The sequence below is a fragment of the Rhipicephalus sanguineus genome, chromosome 11 (genome assembly GCF_013339695.2).
Source record: "Rhipicephalus sanguineus isolate Rsan-2018 chromosome 11, BIME_Rsan_1.4, whole genome shotgun sequence".
NCBI classification, from domain to species: Eukaryota; Metazoa; Arthropoda; class Arachnida; order Ixodida; family Ixodidae; genus Rhipicephalus; species Rhipicephalus sanguineus.
The window spans coordinates 45904066-45924628 of record NC_051186.1 but is presented as its reverse complement, the minus strand read 5'-3'; the positions used below and the strand labels follow the sequence as shown (position 1 = coordinate 45924628).

Here is a 20563-nt window from a genome sequence, read left to right as displayed (position 1 = left end):
CATTGCTCTCAACGTGACCTGTTGAAAAAGTCTGGTGAACTTGGAGAGCAGATGTTACTTTTTTTTTTCGTTTCTGGGCAGTGCAATGGCAGTTATGTAGTAGTGGTACAATGTCTACTGATAATTAAATTGCCTTCTGTGGTTTGACGTTCCAAAAACAAGATATGGGTATGAGGCACGTCATAGTCGTTACCAATATCGTCAAGGACTGTGAACTAATTTCGGCCACTTGAGACTCTTTAAAGCGTGCTTAAATCTAAGTACATGAGGGTTCTTGCACAACACGTCCTTCGTAATGCCGCCGCCGTGGATGGGAATTGAATCCATGCCCTCATTCTTAGCAGCCACCATACTATAGCTGCTAAGTTACCAACATGGGTTCTTGTATAAAACAATGTTTTCGTTAAATATGTAAAAATCTGCAGGCATACTGTGCAAAATGTGTAGATCCTGCACTACAATTACCTTCAGCATCAAGAAGCCTCGGAATCCCCAGCTCTCTCTGGGCAACGTTGAAGGCATTGTTGAGGTTCTCGATATGGTCAGCGGGTTCCAGAGCACCGTAGTCGATTAGATCGGGCCGGTGCGAATGGATCAATGCGTTGAAACCCATTCCGCTTCGCCAACTGGAGCTGAAGTCTTGGATGTTGACAGCGGGATATCTAAACCATAGGGGAAACATCTCCTTTGTAGCACGAGCAGAAACTCTTTGGAAGATTAACTATTACAAAATCAGTACGCCATTAAGCAAAATTTTTTTTGTGATTTAGAAAGATAAACAAGCTCATTATACATGGATTCTAAGTACCAACTGAAGTACCGTAAGGCAGAGAAAAATAAGAAAAAGCACGAAATTATATCAACACATCACTTCGACGAAAGCAATGCCAATCAGCAATGGTACATATAGATATGTTATCTCCTTCTACAGACACTATCAGTTCAAACTCAACCACCTATCCTTGTTAAAGATAACCAATACACCACTGGAATCATTAATGTTGTTGTTATTATCGTTATTATTTTGTCTTCACTTTTCCTTTATACTTTTGCACATGGCATTTTCCTATAGCACGTCATTGATTGTTTTCACCATGTGCATCCACCAACACTCAGACACTAGGCTTGTTCCTGGGCACATTAAATACAATATTGGTTAATTGATTGATTATTTGATTAATTCATTCATTGAGTGATTGTGGGCAGTAATATTAAGGATCATAAAGCAAAGTTTCTGGCTATCCTTTGAAAATTGCCACTTCTTTCTTCATGTCCCTGTTTGGACCCCTTCAAATGTTGCTCTTCAAAAGGTGCAATCAAAAGCAATGCGACATTTTAAAATATTGGCAAGCACTTTCAATGTAATGGCCAGTGTCATCTAAACTGCCATGCTTGTTTTCCTCAACTAAGAACGTGTTTCTTCACTCTTATGTAATTCCCTGCGGCAAAATAATACACTCAGCAACTTACCCCGATGTCTTTCTTTGGCACCAAAGCAGCAAGGCATCCTTGGCTGATTTCTTTTCACTACTTTCGTTGTCTTCATCCTGAACACATGAGCATACACACATAATATAGCTCAACTCTCCTTAAAGACAAAACAAACAAATGGGCAGATTTTTTTTCTATTAAGTTAAGTTGGGTATAGTGCATTGCAAAAACAACGAAGACTATGCTGCACCAGTCATGGCAAAGTAGTTTAGAGAGGCTCACCACGTCGATTTCGATGTCTTGGATTTGGAACCGCAAAATGATTGTCCATATAAGGCCAAGAATGAGTCGGGGGTTCCCGTCCACAATGTCTTCGGCTCCTATACTTTCCAAACGAACCTGTGCAAATGTGAAGGCAACGAGGAACATCAATGCACATCTAGCCAGTCGAAGAGGTTCACTAATGAGGCATATTAATCGTTGAGTTCATCCATCGTGAGGGTCTTGTTCTGGCAGATTTGATGCCTTCAGGTAGTATGCGAGGGATTATTGGTCAGCTGCCAGCTCGTAAAAAGATCACGTGCTACGCGATCCTAGCAGCCAAAAATGAGCATTCCACATAGCTACAAGCGGCACTGACTAACGCTCCCAGGTTTAAATGGACAGACATAATAATAATAATAATAATATCTGGGGTTTAACATCTCAAAACCACGATATGATTATGAGGGACGCCGTAGTGGAGCGCTCCAGAAATGTCGACCACCTGGGGTTCTTTAACGTGAACCTAAATCTAAGTACACGGGCCTCAAACATTCTTGCCTCCATCAAAAATGCAGCCACTGCGGGAGTGGACAGACATACCCGATAGAAGTGTACGGGAAGACGACGGCCGCTGTAGCTCAACAGGTGGAGCATCAGACGCGTCATTCGAAGATTGCAGGTTCGACCCCTGCCGGCGGCAAGTTGTCTTTTCGCCCACTTTAATTTCTTCACAATTCTATCATAACTACCGCAAATAACATCCCCTCTACCTTCCTTGGCTTGATTGTCTGTTAGTTCTCATTAATGCTGTGTCTAACAAAGAAACACAAGCTCTTAAAATTCCCCTTCTATCCTACACAGCAGCAGTGGTGTTTTTTTGTATTGTGGTAAAATATCTTAGCAATAAAACCGAAGGAATCTTTCCTTTTCCTTTTAAGTGGTTCGAGCATTCTGCTAGCTGTTGGTAGCAGAGTGACTGCATCGAATGCATACCTTGGTGTGCAAGAATGCCAAGCTCTTGTTGACGTTCTCGATCTTGTGGACGCGCATCTTGCCGTTGTTCGGCTTTCCCAACTTCTCGCCCGAGATGATCTCGAGCAGCTTGAGCAGCTTCTTGCCGTCGGCCAGGTCGACGAACAGGTCGTCGACCTCCATCCGGGCCTGAGAGAAATCAAACAGAAACAAAGCACACTTAATTGCTGGGTAACCAAGAAAAAACAATTCACAGTTTAACTGGCAGAGTGAAATATTGGGAACAGAAAATTGTGGTTGTGAATGGGCACTGGAAGACTTCATTTCGCCAACACCGATCTGCAGGATTTATTCATACTGTATATATACACACACATACATACACACACTCAAAGCTCGTTATAACAAAGTTGCATCTAATGCCAAAATAAGTTCGTTATAAACATATATTTGTAACATTGTATTCATGAAAAGACTATTCTTCATTTACTTCGTTATACCCGAGTTCGCTATATCAAGGTGTGTGTGTGTGTGTGTGCGCGCGCGCGCGTGCGTGCGTGCGTGTGTGCGTGCGTGCATGTGTGTGCGTGCATATGTGTGTGTGTGTATCTGAAGCATGCTTTTTAATTTGGGTATCTTGAGGGGCTAGTTGATGCATTCTAGAAAACGATTGTTAATTGTGCAAAATTTGGAAAAATGGCATCATGAAGACACACACAAGAGAATGATTGTATACTACCAACTGATTTATGTCAACGCAGGGTGTTACAATATTAATAGCATAAAAAAACACAAATGCATATGCGCAACCTATCCAAACGAAAAACCCAATCAACTGAAATTTGTGGAATTGATGAAACTGATGAGCTGAATTGATGAAATTGTGCCTGCAACTGTGAGCCACAATTACATCTTACTAAGATATTGGGAAGGAGAAAGAATGCATGCGCACAAGAGATTTTGAAAGCACATTTTATCAAAAGAGAAGGAAGCGCCTCAGAAAGTGACACTCACTGCTGTATCGCTCTACAGTGCTGATATGTATTCTTTAACTAATCGGGTGCGTTAGGTTGGATGTTTCATTTGGATTGATCACACCTGCACATTTGTGTTTTTTGATGCCACATATTGTAATGCTCTACATCGAAATAAATCAATCGGTAGTATGCACTCAATCTGTTGTGTGCGTCTTCTTTCGTGATGACTTTTTCTAATGTCATGCTGCCAACAATCGTGGTTTTTAAATTTTGCTCGTACCACATTTGATCATGACACTCGTTCTTTCCTAACATACTTGTCGTGTAATAATTTCAGGGTTTTTCCACGTTGGAGGATGAAGGAACAACCCCAGATTGGGAAAACACATTTCGGCTTTCGGCCAAGACAAGCCGGTGAACTTGAACGTCCTCCCAGCTTAGCATGTTATGGGGCGCCTTATCAGCGGCATTTCTGCGGTAAGACCGTTGAACAGACGGGAAGCAACACCAGGTGCAATAGGCGCCCACGCCTTTAACGCAGCCAGCATGCAATAGGAGGGTGATAACGGGAAAGTGTGGATTACAGAGTGATAAGGAAATGGCTGTGCTGCCTCGTTTCCCAAACACTCCAGGTATCACTGTCACCCGTGCCAAGTTTGCTGATGGCGTTTGCGGTGAAAAGATTACAAAAGAAAAGAATATATACTTCTTCCCATGTTTTTTCTTTCTTTTTGTATAACCTTTACACAACTAACATAGATGGCTGTACATACCCCCCCCACTCCTTATTGCTTGTTTAAAAGACGTTTGTGCTTTCACGCGGCATGGAATACTCCTTTCCACAAAATATAGAATTAGTGAAAACAGCTCATAGAAAAAGCTACATAAAATCCCACCTAAGGTCAGCTTGTACAAGTCGGCCAAGCCATAAGAAAATTGCACAAGCATGAAGTCAATTTATGTAACGACACTAAAGGTGACACAAAATACCGTCCCGTCGCATAACACAAAAGTTCACATAAAATGCTGTCACACAGACACCGAATATGTCGACACATTATGTTACACATGAAGTCCAGTCATATAACAACACTGATGCTGACAAATAAAACAAAAGTTGTCATTAACAACGTCAATGTTGACGTATATGTTGACAATAAGTTTACACTGAGTGACACACAACGCAACGTGGCCAGGTCAAAGTATACACATGTGAGCTTTCACTATGTATAAAATTCTATCACTCCCTGCAACTAGCTCAACATTGTACTTTGATAAACTGAAAGTTCACAGTGCTATTATTTGTTAGCAGCTGTGTGGCAGAAGCCACATCATAATCTTTATAATGAAAGAAGTATTAGCAAATGTACTCGTGAGTGAGTGTGCCAACCCACATTTTGAACCAAGCTATTCAAAGTGTGGTGGCACTGGACTCTGTTCAGTATGAAGTACAAAGTAGGAAATCCTACTGGCAACTGGCATTCATCGTTATCATTATCATCGTTATCACGTCTATGCCCACTGTAGATAAAAGGATCCTCCCACCTATCAACAATTACCCCTGCCTTGCATCAACAGACTTTACATTCTACACCCACCAATTTCCTGATCTTATCACTCGATAAAATCCTCCACCACCCTCGACAACATTTCCCCTGCTTTAGCGTCTAACCTTTTAATCTCACAAGCCAGAAGTTATCTGCACTACAGATTGTGTCCTCTGTCCTCGATACCACCATGAATAGGATAATCAAAAGTGTGCAATTACAGCGATTTCACAGTTTCGCTTAATTCTCCATGAAATGCCTTTACTAATACAGTCTAACCCAAGTATATCAATCCCAAATGCAAAAAGCTATTGTGTATATCAAACATCTGTCGCAACCCCTTGAATATATTTCTCATATATAAAATATTTTATATATCAAATTACCTATATATAGAACACTTTTAAAATCCCCTTCGGATTCGATATATCCAGGTTCAACTGTACAACATATAGATAGCAAAGCAAGCCTATTAACTTGCTAACCGATGCTTCATTCAGCATTATTCACTTAACACTCAGCCTTGCACATGATAACCTTGTAGATTTGCAAAAATGAAAAAATTTGAATGGAAAAAATCTAGGGGTTTGAAATGTCTTCAAGAAAAGATTAAGGAAAGAAATTTGAGCTGTGCCTGTCACTAAAAGCTACCTTAAAGAAACTCACATGGCCCACTTTATAATGCAGCTTATAACTCCAGGTTTTAACTAATCATAGAGTGCTTGTGGGAAAATAGAAGAAAGAGTATAGAATATAGGATTCTAATAGACAAATGCATATTTTGCTACAAGCAATTACTACAAGAATCTAGCGTAAAAAAATTACACATACACAAGAAATGCCACAGACAAGGATGAGCACTAGTCCCTGTCTGTGGTGTTTCTTTCTTGTGTATCTGTAATCTTTTGTGCTAGATTCTCGTAGTAATAATGTCAAACCTACTAGCCCAACAAGCAGTCCTTCTTGCACAAAATGTTCCTCTTTTTAATAATGTCTGTTGTTTGAACCATAACTACTTGTGCTTACTATAACTTGTTTGTTTTATTTGCCCACTGTCAAGCTGACCTGTGTATGAGGTGGCCAGGTTCACCTCAAGCTGCTAATCACAGCTTTTACAACTTGGTCATCCTTGCAATTCAATTGCAAATAAATTCACTTCAATTCAATGCCTAGGCATGTTTCAAGCAAAACATGCACCCCAGCAACAGGCCACCTTCAAAGCGGACGTCGCAGCACTTGACGAAAGTTTGCATAGCAAACAACTCAATAATAAAGACGACAGCTGTCGCCAAATGTCGCGACGACGTCACCTCTGTTTCTCACCCGAGGTGCAAGTTATCTTGACAGCTGGCAAACGAATCCTCTAGGACGACAGCTCGGGCAAAAAAGGACACATTGTTACTGCGCAACTGCGCTGCAATAATCAGGAAAGATAAACTCAGCCTGCGACAGATGATGCGCCAATGACAGCACAATGCAAAGAATGAAGGGGATGATGGTGCTTCAGTTTAACTGGTCGGGAAGGTAGAGGTGTCAGCCCTCCTGCTCTAACTCCATTATGGGGGAGGGCCCAGCCCAACCCCTTGCATATCACAGCAGCAATAATAAGGGCTGCATTTTTTTTCTAGGCATGTAGTATAATGCTACGATGTACAGTCGTGCCCAATACGAGTTGCAACGTGTCGTTCATGCGCACAGTGACACCAACAGTGCAAAGCGGTGCCGACATAGCAAACATCTGTGAAGTAAACACTGTTTCAGTTACCGGTATTCTCTAAATCAATTTAATGCTTGCCGGTGTCACTGTTTAGGCTTGGGGCCCCTTCAACCATGGCCATCATGTTGCAACTTATATTGAGCGAGACTGTACCTTGCACAAGCGTTTAGATACTGACCACAACAATGACAGATTTAATTAGTGTGCCTCACTCTTAACGCACAGTTAGTATGGGTTACTACTACACTACAAAAACAATATTAGCGAGGCTGCACAGCTGGTAATGGTATAGCTTTCTTGTTAGGGGCTTCTACGCAGCACCTAAGCAAATGACGTACGCTTTGATCCAGGTACGCTGCCTCCGAGATGTTCCAGCAGCTCTGTGTCTCGACAGACTTTCCATAGTCGTGCGTGACTTTGAGCAAGCGGAAGTGCCAACATAGTTTCTCTGATTTTGGTATTGAAGATGGCTATTATTGCTGGCTTTTCACGATGCTTCTGTAGATATCGCAAATGTTCACTTGTGCATGGATGCTTGTATATATGCCCAGCCGTGAGCAATATGAAAGCGGACACTGAAATGACCTTCAAGAGGTCGTGATGATTAAACACAGTTGCCAAGAGTAAAAGTGCTCATAATACCGAATGTTAGAGCCGAAAGGTATGCCTTGTAAATCAAGGCGGATTCACATCTCGAGCAATCGTTGCTTAAACACGATCTTGGTGTTCCCTTTCATATCGCACATGACTGTATGCTATCTGAAACCGCAACTTGGGCTAGTCTGTTGTATTACATGACTGAATGGCAGTGCACCCACACATAGACGAAGAAGAGAAGGACCACAAATACACAGCGCTGACTCACAACTGAACTTTTGATTTATTTAGTAATATTATTATATTTATTATTTTTATGGATCCTAAAATTTTTTCGCAGGCATCCGCTAAGTTTGTTGGTTTTGACCTCCCTGTCTTTCCTATGCTTTCCTCGTTCTCCCTGTAAGAAACTCCATGAGAAGGAGATTCGGACTGACCTTCTGCAGAAAGGAGTTCATCCATTTGGTGAAGGTCTTCTTCTGGATGTGCAGCCGCTCCTCCTGAAGGGCCCGGATGCGGCCCTTCTCGAACTCCATGGCGTCCGCTCGCTGCGACATGTCGACAGCTGTCGCTGGTCGCTCCCTAGTCACTCCCTCTCTGGGCCGCGTGCCGTTACCTCATCTCAGCACCCACACCACCTGAAACACACACGCAGTGGAAGGAGGGCGTCACTCGACGGAGACTATGCAACGCGAACGTAACACACGTACTATGTATATTTCACAGAATGCATCACCTACTGAATGCTAGCTCACTCGTCTTACGGGCAGCTAGGTCATGTGTACGGAGATATTTAGCAGATAGCGTCATGCAATGTCGAAGTCGCGGTCAAGTGGTCCTCTCGGATAAGGCATGTTACGGATAAAAGAGGCAACATCCTTTTGTTGATCATTTCATAACAAAAAGTCCTTTGTACTCTGTGACGGCCTCAAGATAAGTACCAGGAATTCTTGGCATAACAGACACGGTCATCCGCAGTTGCACCTTGCCAGCGAAAACAATTTGTCTGTGGGATGTCTAGACCCCGTCCCGTTAGTACACTTCTTCAGAGACAAATACAGTATGTTTGCTGGATGGCATGTCCCCTAATGGAAGCCTGGTTGGCTTTGTTTTTCATTTTACTCATGAGACAAACTTTCTACTCTTTCCAATATTCTCAAACGATAGTTCAAAACCATTGTGTCTGCAGCTCATGCATGGTATACACATACTTTCTGTATTTTATGACATTATTCACCTCTCAACCATGTCTTGGTTGGATCTGGGATTTGTGCATGGCGGGGAGACTGGGAAAAAAATTAAACAACAATTCAACGTGTATGGCGTATCTCATCAAGATGTAGAATCCGGCGTATTGCCACATCGACATTGCACCTGCAATGCAGTGCCTGCTACAAACGCAACAGCAATCGCAAGAACTTGAGCAAAACATCACGACATATATAACCCTTCAATGCACCCTGTATACACTGAAACCTCAATATAATGAGCACGGATATAACGAAATATCGGTTATAACGAAGTAAATGACAAATAGTCTTGCAATACATACAGTGTTAGGAGTGTACGTTTATAATGAATTTTTGGATATAACGAAGTTATTTTCGTGTAAGATGCAACTTCATTATAATGAGGTTTGAGTGTACATCTGTTCCCGCAAAGCTGTAGAATGTCCACAGGAGACGAAATGTTCAACCAAATTATCATGTGAAGAACAGCAAGTCCAAGAAATATCCCTATACCAATCACAATGGATGTTCAAAGGATCCACTGGATGTGACTAATTATATTTATTAGATGCGAAGCAGCTTTTGCTCAGGGCTGTGCCCAGCGGTGGCGTCCGCTTTCTGCCACCTAGCACTCGCGCCAAGGAGAAGTCTTCTTCCTCTTGTTCTTCGACCGCCTTGATGATGATACGTGCAGAGCACTTTAGGGGCCCGGGCTGCCGTTTGCTGTCCTAGCTTGGCGTAACGCAGACAAAACCACGTGTGCTGGCACGCGCTAGCGCGTTCGGGCCTGTGTAAGACGCTGTGGCCTCTCCCCCTTACACTCTCTCAGCAATCACGTGATGGCGTCGGGGAACGATTCTGCAGACGCACGATGAACCCACGTGGCGTGCTCCAACAAGAGTTCGGGACGAGTAACAGCAACAGCAACTACAGTGAATTCATGGTGGGCTCCACTTGCAATGACGCGTTTAACATCGGGCAAGGTACCCGTGATGAAGGGAACTTTAAGTCACGTGGTTCCCTTTAGTGGGAGATGGTGTAACTTTTTTTTAAAGTACCTTTTTCACGATAGGTAGAGCGATAGGTTATTGGAAGGGGGGAGAGCGGGTTCGGGGCCTTCAAAAGATAGGTACTGAGTGCGAGAAGGGGAGGGCTTGTACCCTCATTTGCCTGGTACATCCTACCCTTTTCACAGACACGTATGCATACATGCAAGCAGCTGATGTGGATATGGGTGTGTGGAAAGAATTCATTCGAGATATTTCGCTTATTTGTAATCGTACCGAGGATTCTTGGGTGGCCAGAAAAAAATATATCACGCTCATTTACATGACAACATCTACTTCATATATACCTCATTTGAGACAGTCATCAAAAAGACATTCTAACAAGGGCATCGCCTCCATGGTGGATCAACGGTTATGGAGTTCAGCTGCAAAGAGCGGGGTAGCGGGTTCGATTCCCGGCAGCACTCCTATGTAGATCGAAATGCCAAGAAATACGTTCCTGCTTAACACGTCTAAAAATTCCAGGTGTCTAAAGTCAATCCGCCGCCCTCCACAACGTTCACCGTATCATGCACTACTTTTCGTGACGTCCCCTAAAGTCCAGAGTCACGTCTCATCCTCGAAGCCCAAATACCTTCAGGTCGAGCCACGGAGGCGAGAAAGAATGAGCTAAGAATGCCGGATGTGCCCATTTATTTCACGAGTACTCTTTAGAATGTACAGCAAGGTCTCGAATGATAACGGATGCAGCTAAAGAAGCGCGTTTAAGCCAATTACCAGGCAGACGGTTATCTCTGTCGGAACGCGATCCTCGGCATTGGAACGCGCGCACGCATCAGCTAGGCCCCATTATCGCCGCCTCTATTGTTCGCAACAAATGTTATGGCATGCGACCGCGATAAGCGTCGACGACCGACTGCCGCGCACGATCGTTTTAAGAGGTGCGCGCGCGCAGCGAGGCGTGCAGAGCGCGCGTAGTCCGGCACGGAGTTGAAAAGTCACGGTCGAATAGTCGCGAACATTGCGAGCGAGACTTCACAGTTACTCTGTGGTTACAGGCTGTGTGTGACGACGAACGAAAGCGTTCGACCGCAAACGCAAAGCGATAAATTAAATTAAATTGTGGAGTTTAACGACAGTGACGTCACTGTGGAGGACTCGACCAACTTCCACCACCAAGATACTGTGACCAGGTGGGTACGTTAAAATGACACTAAAGTAAGACACTAAATCAGTTTAGAATGATATAAATTATTCTTTGAAGAAGCTCTATCATCGTTAATTTCGCGACCGTAGGTTCATTAGTAAAAGAAAGAAAACGAAGGTCACAGTGCCGAAACTTGAGCACCTGTACGTCGTCTGACGTCACGTGATCAGAAATCGTTGGACAGGGAATGGCTGGAGCCATGCGGGGTTGAGGCTACCCCTCGAGCACACTCGCAACTCATCTGCGGACGTAGACACAAAGGGTGGGGGGATTCACCCTCTTCCCCTTCAGATATTTACATATAATATGAATACATTTACAAAAGCACGCAAAAACACGCACAAACATGCCTGGGGAGGGTCGGATCCACTCACAAACACTTCTCGAAGCCCGGCTGCGTCCCTGCCCCACCCAACTGCGCCCTTGATCACAGAGAGATGCATTAAACACTGGATAAAATATGACGTGTCACTTATCGTAATATTTGTCAAGAGAGTTAAGCCCTTTTGTTTTTCGTTCTTGCTGCGTTCGGCTTAACGCTGTTCCTTCAAAGGTATAGCGTAAGCAGCAGCAACGAATGAAGTCTAAGCTACGGGAGGCCTAACGACATTACGAAACGATTGCTGAAACGATTAGGTCGGTCAAGAGAGGGGGTAATCATGAAGGCTGCTTGATGATGGAAGCGGAAAAAGAAACTAAGAATTAAAAAAAAAAAGACGGCAAGCCGCAGCAACATATAGGTGTACCCGAACACAAGCGAGCACGGATAGCCGCGGTCCAAGACGGAAAACGAAAAAATCGCGTCCGTCGAAACCATGGCACGTGCTGCGGCGGTCGTCGAGAACAAAGTCATCAGGAACTCGTCAGCGGAAGATTATCCATCAAAAGGAAAACGCAGCTCTCAACGAGGACCCTAAATGATCATCTCTCATCAGAAACTGAACAAGCCTCTCTTTTTACTCATTCTCTATATCCCCCCCTTTATATTTTTACACAAAAGGTGTTTCGATGTCAGTTCCAAGAAAAGCAGACGGGAGGTAGTACATCTTGACTGTTGTCTGCATAATATCCATGTATGTACCTTCCTGTCTGTCTATCTGTCAGTGCCTGTCTATCCGCGTCTATCTATCTATCTATCTATCTATCTATCTATCTATCTATCTATCTATCTATCTATCTATCTATCTATCTATCTATCTATCTATCTATCTATCTATCTATCTATCTGTCTGTCTGTCTGTCTGTCTGTCTGTCTGTCTGTCTGTCTGTCTGTCTGTCTGTCTGTCTGTCTGTCTGTCTGTCTGTCTGTCTCTCTGTCTGTCTGTCTGTCTGTCTGTCTGTCTGTCTGTCTGCATCTGTTTGTTTGCGCAGCGCTGGTCTGCGTCTGTCGGTCTGTCTCTTTGCCAGGTCTCTGTCTGCGTCTGTTTGGCTGTGTATGTGTCGACCTGTCTGTGTCTATCTGCTCCTGCTGCCCGTATGTCTAGCTTCTTTTCTCTAATTAATTATCAAAATAACTACGTCCCCTATGATTTGCCTGCATGAGAAGCCGAATCGAACTGCCACATCTACTCGCATACTGTCAGCTTTCGCTAATGCTGACTAATGGTGGCCACAGTGTCGGCAAACTGTTCACTAATCTTGGCTAACGTTGGCGGCTCGCTGTTATAAAAGATATACGTACTACATCGTCTACGTTGGATCCCCATTCAATGACTGCGTTGTCGCTTTTTTTTTTATTATTGCTTCTGTTGAAATCCAGCGCTTTTGGCCACCTCTACCTTTTCTTTGATTAATTCATGATGCCTCGGGCAAGGCCGCGCGCTGCCTAGCGTCTCCTGCAGGGTGCGACGATTAGCCGCGGAGGTCGCTCGCTTTCTGGCTAGGCGCGCGCACGCGCAGTTAAGCCTACTTTATAATATAATACACTACACGGCTGCGTGCCGCGTCGCGAGGGAATGCCGCGGCACGCGGGTAATTGCTCGTTTTAAGTATACGCGTGCTGCAGAGACGAAAGCACGGCTGGAACGGGGATTAACTGTTGGGCGTGGGCGGGGAGGATGCTGAGGCAAGGAAGGACCACGTAAAGTTCCGTGACGGCATGCGGAGGAGCGCGGGAAAGCCGCAAATGAGGTGTCAAGTAAATGTTCGTTCACACCTACGCCGACGCCCCTTGAAGACGATACACCGACGCGTCTGCACACGAACAGCACGCGATCTAAAAGACAAACAACAGTCGAGAAACGCCAAAAGCTTGTAAGTATGTATATAGAAAGTGTATTTGTGTGTGTGTGTGTGTGTGTGTGTGTGTGTAGGAGGGGGGGAGGGGGCAACGCAGTTCTCTAATAGAAATACTATGACGGTAACGCACCTGTTCTTTTCGCAGACTAACTCACGTCTTGGCGGACCTACTTACCGCTGTTAAAGTTACATTGAAATGACTAATTAAAAACTTATCAGCAGTTGACGGGATCAGTGAAGGCATGCAATTATTAACATAGAAAAGTTGTGGGGCATCAGAATATATGGCATATTCATTTTTTTAGAAATAAAAAAACAATCGCACGTAACTTGAGATTTGTGCGCAACCAAGCCAGACCATGGTTATCGTTCTTTGACAAAAAATACGCCCCAGGGGTGCTACTGCATTTTGTGTGTGTACGGGGTGCATTTCTTGCATTCCTATATTGTACACCGCTATAGGAGTATCGCAAGTACACTCTTTAAGAAAGGGCGTATTTGGGATGCCTTTGATAATCGTTTATCTTGCGTTATCGGCGCGGGTCCGGTACTTCCAGGTAAGCGCTTATCAGCGTGCCATGTATATTCCTGAGAGAAATGTGGCGACCGCCGAAGTCAGGGAACGCCAGCAAGACGATAAGTATTGTGGGAGAAAAGAAGAAAAAAAATACTCCCCAGAAGGTGCAGAAAGACGCCCCTAATACACCGTTCTTAGTGTAGTTATACTTGAACGTCGAGATAAGACGTTCGGCAACTACAGGCCGTCTGCAAACAGACTGAACGCAATTCCGCACCGTTTTCCAGGAAGCAGTTTTGAAAACCACGAGAGCAAGGAGGATGAGGCGAAAACGAAGTTTCACAATCGAAATAGAGTTGCACAAACGGATGCGACTTTGAAACGGTCGCGAGGCGTCGAGCCGCGCCCTCCCGGAACTACGCGTTATAAATTGCAGCCGGGCCCGCTCGTCCGATGACGAAGTGCTAGCTACTACGTAATGCGGTAGGCATACACGGAACGCGCCTCGTGCTGTCTGCATGTTTCATCTTCAAGTTTCGCAATGTCGTCTGCTTCCATTCACCTCGCTCATTCGCCTGTATTCTTAAGCCTATGTCGGTCTACACGGTTTACTAGATCGACTTCGGAGTCGACGTCAACACTGGTGTAGCCAGGGTGAGGGGGTGGGTAGGTGTTTAGGGGGTTTAAACACCTTCTGAAACTTAAATTTTGCATGTGTATACGTACACGTGCAAACGCATGCACGAACTACATAAAGTATACGATTAAGCCCCCCCCCCCCCCCGAAAAAGATATCGGGCTACGCTACTGGACGTCAAAGTAACGGTACTCGCAATACTCCTAGAGCGATGTACTGGTAAGCTACAATATGAGCATAGGCGTACGGACAAGAAGGGCGCACAAGAAGGGCACCAGGAGGGCACAAGGAGGGCGCCAAGTCAACCCCACATCTTCACACAGTCCGACCAGTCCCGTCATTGTCCAATGTGCAGGTTTATGCCCATGCAAATTGTCGACAATAGTGGCAGTCAAGAAGCACTGACGTTGCATTCCAAATTCCAAGAACGGTTTACTTCCCACCATTATACCCCCAGGAAAGCCGGGGACCAAAGGCAGGCCGGTGTGAGCAGGACGTCATTGCTTCATTTTCATTTTTGAATCAATTGAGAACCTTGTTTTCTTTCGAACCCTTCCAACAGGAAGGTGGAAGAGGAGGAGGGGAGAAGGGGGGGGGGGGCGTGCGCTTCGTTGGTCCCGGTTTCATACGGTCACCCTCCTCAAACTGTTTTCATTCCCACGTTTGGCGCCAAAAGTTGCCACCGGCGAGCGCGTTTATGTTGAGAGCACTTCGGCTCCCGCGTAGGTGGCGCTACCGTAGGGCGGCACAAGGAAGTAGCAGAAGTGTTTCACTTCAAGAAATAAAAGAAACCAGCACAAAAGGGGGCGTGCGCATCGTCCATTACGTCGGTGCCCCGTCATCGATTCAGCTGCCCTCCTCCGAGTCACGAACGAAGAATTGTCTCTTCTTCTCTCTCTCTGCAGCGGTGAGATGGTTAATGGTTTTCGTGGCCTTCCTGAGAGAGAGAGATTCGAATCGGGTGATCGCTCTCCGCATCTGACGGGTTGGGGCGGGGGTGTCGAGTCAGGCCGGTGTCGATACACCTTCACCCCACGCACCGCACACGCAGAGCACGCGCATGCGCAATGGCTCGATGCAAGTGACGCATAGACACCTAAGGAAACAATACGCTCAAAGAGTCAAGAGGGAACGTAAGAGGAAATTCAACGTTTTCCTTCTTTCGTTTGACTAGTTAACACACTGCTTAAATCTCTGGCGACGTAGTCAGATACGAATAAAAGAATGGTGGCGAAAGGGAGTGAAAGAGATGTCAAGGTACGGTGCCCAAGCAAAGGCACTGTACTTTGGCACCCGTGGTGTTACGGCATACGAGCCGAACTGGTAAGACTGGTGGTAAACTGGGCTCGTTGGCGTCGATTTATTATGCAAAACACGAAATTAAAACTATAATAATTGTTGGGATTTTACGTCCCAAAACCACCATACGATTATGAGGGACGTCGTAGTGGAGGGCTCCGGGTATTTTGATCGCCTGGGGTTCTTTAACGCGCACCTAAATCTAAGTACACGGGCCTCTAGCATTTCGCTTCCATCGAAATGCGGCCGCCGCGGCCGGAATTCAATCCCGCGACCTTCGCGTCAGCAGTCGAGCATCATAACCACTAGACCACCGCGGTTAGGTTAGGTTAGGTTAGGTTAGGTTAGGTTAGGTTAGGTTAGGTGCGTCGGCAGGAGGGTGCAAAAGGGGCACTTGCCTCCCTCAAGCCACACAACCAGTTGCTCCCCCCCCCCCCCTCAAGCTACGCCAGCACTCTCCTCCTCACACAAGCGATGCAACACGGGTAATTAAAGGTATTTGCGTAACTTCAGCATTGCCTAACTTTTGGAGCATAACGTCGGCTAGCGTTGGCTGTGACGGTAATTACCAGGTTATTAAAAGGTAATTACAAAGCATTTTCCACGCATTTACCGCTAAATCCCACAGATTTTTTTTGTTTGTTTGTTCTCTTCTTCAACAGACACGTGCCACATCCTGTGACGACGGAAAGTGCACACGACAGAGATGTCTTTCCTGCTGTCGTTGGAACATGCTGAGTGGAAGTCCAACGCACAACAGAGGCGCCTCTTCCGCGTCGCCTGCTCCGAAACATCACCACCCACCCTCTCCCCTCTAGAAGCAACATAGCGTACGTCCTCCTCTTTTGTGGAGGGAAAAGAAAGGGGGACGTGTCAAACACAAAACGGAAGAGAGAGGGAGAGAGAGTGTAGCTCACAAGAAGTCGTGAGTGAGCGATTGAGAGAGAGAGAGAGAAGCGAGATGTATAGATACATAGATGAACGGAAAAGAGAATGGCGATGAGAAGAAAAATGGCGGAGGAGACCAGGACACGTCGGACGGCGTCATTGTTGTCCGCGCGCGCCGTCCTGGACGCGAGACAATGCGAGAGTTCTGACCGCCATTCCCTCTTCTGCTCGCATGCATGCCTGTGCCGGGAAGACTACATAGGCCTCCCAAGCTCGGCCAGGGGGCGCTGCGGCGCACGCGTTTCGCCGCCTTTCTAGCGAAAACCGGTCGCTCCCCTCTCCGCGCCTGCCTTTTGACTGCGCTGTCTCCGCACGTTCAGGCACCCTGCACGCGGTGTTCTCTGCTCGCCGTGCACGTGCAGCTTCACGTGTCGCTTGCTCTGAAGGTTTAGAAAGATCCCAGAGATGGAAAAAAACGTTTTAACGGTGGGAATCTTACCAGAGGAGGACGGTTGATCGACCACCTTTTCGGGACCGAGCAGGTCGTCAAGGGCGATGCTGTTTGTGCGAGCGCTACGTGCGTGCAGATGCTGAACGGGCACATTTCTTTGACATGAGTAGGGAGGTGACTGCACGAGTTCTGTAATTATGTTACCGGTAAAACGCACATTCGTTGCGGCAGTCGTGTATACTCGGAGCTGTCAGCAACCAACCAGCACGCTTTCGAGTGCGTTTTCTATTGATAACTTTTCAATTGCTTAGATGCCAAGTTTGTCGTGCGGCTTTAAATTTATTATGAGCTCAGTGTGAAGAGCATAAATTTACAACTGCCCTGTTGAGTCACTGGCTGCATCGCAATGCGCAGTGTTCAGTTTCGTGGGAGTTTCACTTTTGCCGAGGTTTGCATCGAATGATAAAAACGTCGGATTGCAAGTTTAATGTCGCCTTGGATTTTTTTAGAGCTCCCTTTGACAGCATAATGATATACGCAAAAAAAAAATAAATAAATATTTCATGCCCACTTCGACGATGCATGTTTCTTGCAGAGGCGTGTTTCATTTCGAATAATATCGACGCCTCATCACGCACCGTGTTCGCTTATTCGAATGTCGCTTTGGTTGTTTCGACAGCTCGCTTGGTCAGCATCATATTATACAGGGGCGTAGCCAGGGGGGGGGGGGGGGGGGGGGGTCAAACCCTCCCCGAAAATTTTCAATTTTGCTTGCGTATATGTACACGCACACATACAAACGCACGCACAAACATACATAAAGTATGGTTGGACACCCCCCCCCCCGAAAAAATTTCTGGCTACGCCCCTGATACTATACAATACCCACTGGGATCGCGCATGTGTATGATTATGCCGAGATTTGTGCCCAATAATAAGCGCATCTGAATTCGCGAAGCCATCGAAAATTTAATTGCCACCTTGGTTCTTTTTTCAGCTCGTTTCCAAAGCGGCATGCAAGGCTTTTTATTACGTGCCGAACGCATGACATTAATACGAGGCACGCCGTGGTGGATTAATTCGGATTAATTTCGGCCACCTGGGTTTCTTTAACGTGTACGTAAATCTAAGTACGCCGGTGTTAGTGCATTTCGCTCCCATCGAAATGCAGGTGCTGTATGCGTGAATCGAACCCATGACCACGATTTTAGCAGCGCAACACTTCAGCCTTCTAAGCAATCACGGCGTGTCGCATGCAAGGCCAATATAAACGCTCAGTGCAAACATACAGCTTAATTCTGTTTACAGGGAGCCGCGACGGGAAATGTACCGCAATCAGCTGAATTAAACACTTAGTACTCACGGTACGTTATTTAAACTGTGGTGTAATAAGCCCAAATGCTCCGCTGCTGTAACATTACAAATGGTTGACTCGGAAAGTTAGCGCGCAATCTCGAAACGTACAGCGGCTGTCTATTTGTTGTAACTTCGGTTCACAAACGCACTTCCCTTTCAAATGAGCACGATCATCGCGTTTCTCCCCGTTAAAAGTTCGTAATACTGTGTACGACAAAAACTGCTTCAAGGTGACAAGACCGCGAAAGCATCGCGGCGAACTGCCATAATCCACTCTTGACGCCTCTGCTCCTCGGACTGCTTGCATTGGAAACGGTAGAACATGACAGGAAGTTTTCGGCTCTTCGACATTTTTAAACTTTTGTGACAGTTCACAATGCAGCAGGACTGCGTGCCTGCTTTCGAGTACGACGAAGGAACGGCACCCATAGCGTGAAAAATGCGAGATAAAAGCCCCGGGGAGCACGTTCTCCGCGCGCGCGATGGGAAAACCAAGCAAGAGCGACCCGTCCCAGCTACCGGCGTTTTCCCCTCTCTCCGCTGGGGCGGCGGACGGCGCTGCGCAAACTTGAGCGTTGGAGGCCTATTACAGTAGGAAACCAGAAAGAATGAAAGGTCCCGTTGTGTGTTAGACTGACGGAAGAATAAGAGAACCAACATAGAAGAACAAAAGGTGAACGTACGTTCTGTTCTTTTTTTTTGTTTCTTCTTTCATTGTTCCCTCCGTGTAATGCCATGCTCAATACAACCATAAACGTCCACCAACTTTGCCAATTTGACTGCTTTACTACAGAGACTTCAATCATCATGGGAGACTCCCAAATAATGTGTTTTGATGTTGGCGGGTCTATGCACCACGGGCTTCGTGGTGCGAGCTGTCGTAGCAGCTTGTCAGTGAATCTCGTGGTGCGTGTATTCGCTGAGATTCAATGAAGCCACAGCGCCGAAAACACAGGGACACAGCGTGTCAAGAGGACAGGACGCGCGCTCTTCCTTGGACAGGACGTGCATCTTCCTTGGACAGGACGTGCATCTTCCTTGGACAGGACGTGCATCTTCCTTGGTTCCTATATGTTTTTGGCGCTATGGCTTCATTGGACGTATCGAACCAATTAGCCCAAAAGTCCGTACTCTTGGTATTCGCTGACAACGCGCCGCCGGTCCCTTTCCTGTAGGCCGTTAGTTGGGCGGTTTGATACGTACATCTTTTGAAAATACTGCAGCGCAGTAAACATACAATGACCAAACAAGACGACAGCGCTCGTCCTTATCGTCTTGCTTCGTCCTCGTATGTTCATTGCGCTGCGGCATTTTGGCTGTTTGAACTCGAGCGGGGATATCCGAAACGTCTCTCCGCTCCTGACTTTGCTGTAAGAGCACGTCTCTTGACGTGCTCTTACAGCGTCTGTCATTTCCTATCCTTCTTCTGTTTTCTTTATTTTTTTAGAACTTTGCGCTGCTACAATATGTCTAGTAAACACCAATCCTGATCCTGATGTCATCCTGTTCTATCCTGATGCCAAGAGAATTCGGTGAGCCGAACGAAAACCCAACCATTTTATCAAAGTTTCCTCTCTCGTTCTCGTCTGCAGGAAACAGAAAGCGGAAAGTGTCATAGTGAACGTGTACTTGTGCGTGTGTTTCTGCGGCGGGAAAGGAGGGGAGAGTGTATAGAGTCAAAGAAGATCGGTCACGCTGACAACGGCGCGACACAACAGCAACGCACGAGAGCTACTGCAGCTTCGGAGAAAGCGCGCGCGAAAAAATCGGGTCAACGGCCCTTTTACGCGCGCAGGAGGGCGAGCGCAAGTCCAAAGGAACGCGAGCGTGCGAGACCGGCGGCTGTGTGCGACGCCGCTTCTTTCCTGCCTGTCGTACACACAAGAAGGTTGCTGGCGCGTCAACTTGGCGTTGGTGCGACGCGCGACACTTTTCCTACATATACACGCAGCCCCAAGAGCCCTGTAGGTTTTAACGCGTTTCAGACAACAACACGCGTGTGGAGGAGAAAAGCTTTTCCTTCGGACGAGGAAAACGCGCACAAACACACGCGCACTGCACGCACGCACGCACACACACACATACACACACACAAGCACAGAGGGAGATAGAGGATCCCACCCGTTACCCGAAGGTTGTAGGTTCGGTTCCTACCGGCGGCAAGTTGCATTTTCGCCCACTTTAATTTCTTTATATTTATATCATGATTACTACACTCAGTTAAAAACC

General features: G+C 46.1%; 1 protein-coding gene across 2 annotated transcripts in view; it reads right to left on the bottom strand.

Annotated features, from left to right (window-relative positions):
* The window catches only part of LOC119375492 (spectrin beta chain, non-erythrocytic 2), a 220566-nt gene that overhangs the window by 116115 nt on the left and 83888 nt on the right, over positions 1-20563 (bottom strand). For both annotated transcript variants that reach the window (XM_049411038.1, XM_049411039.1), the window contains exons 2-6: positions 7943-8143; positions 2689-2856; positions 1714-1830; positions 1471-1547; positions 466-662 (exon numbers count right to left, since the gene is read on the bottom strand). In XM_049411038.1, the coding sequence (XP_049266995.1) occupies positions 466-662; positions 1471-1547; positions 1714-1830; positions 2689-2856; positions 7943-8062 (679 nt within the window). In that variant the 5' untranslated portion in view covers positions 8063-8143. The remainder of the gene's footprint in view (positions 1-465; positions 663-1470; positions 1548-1713; positions 1831-2688; positions 2857-7942; positions 8144-20563) is intronic.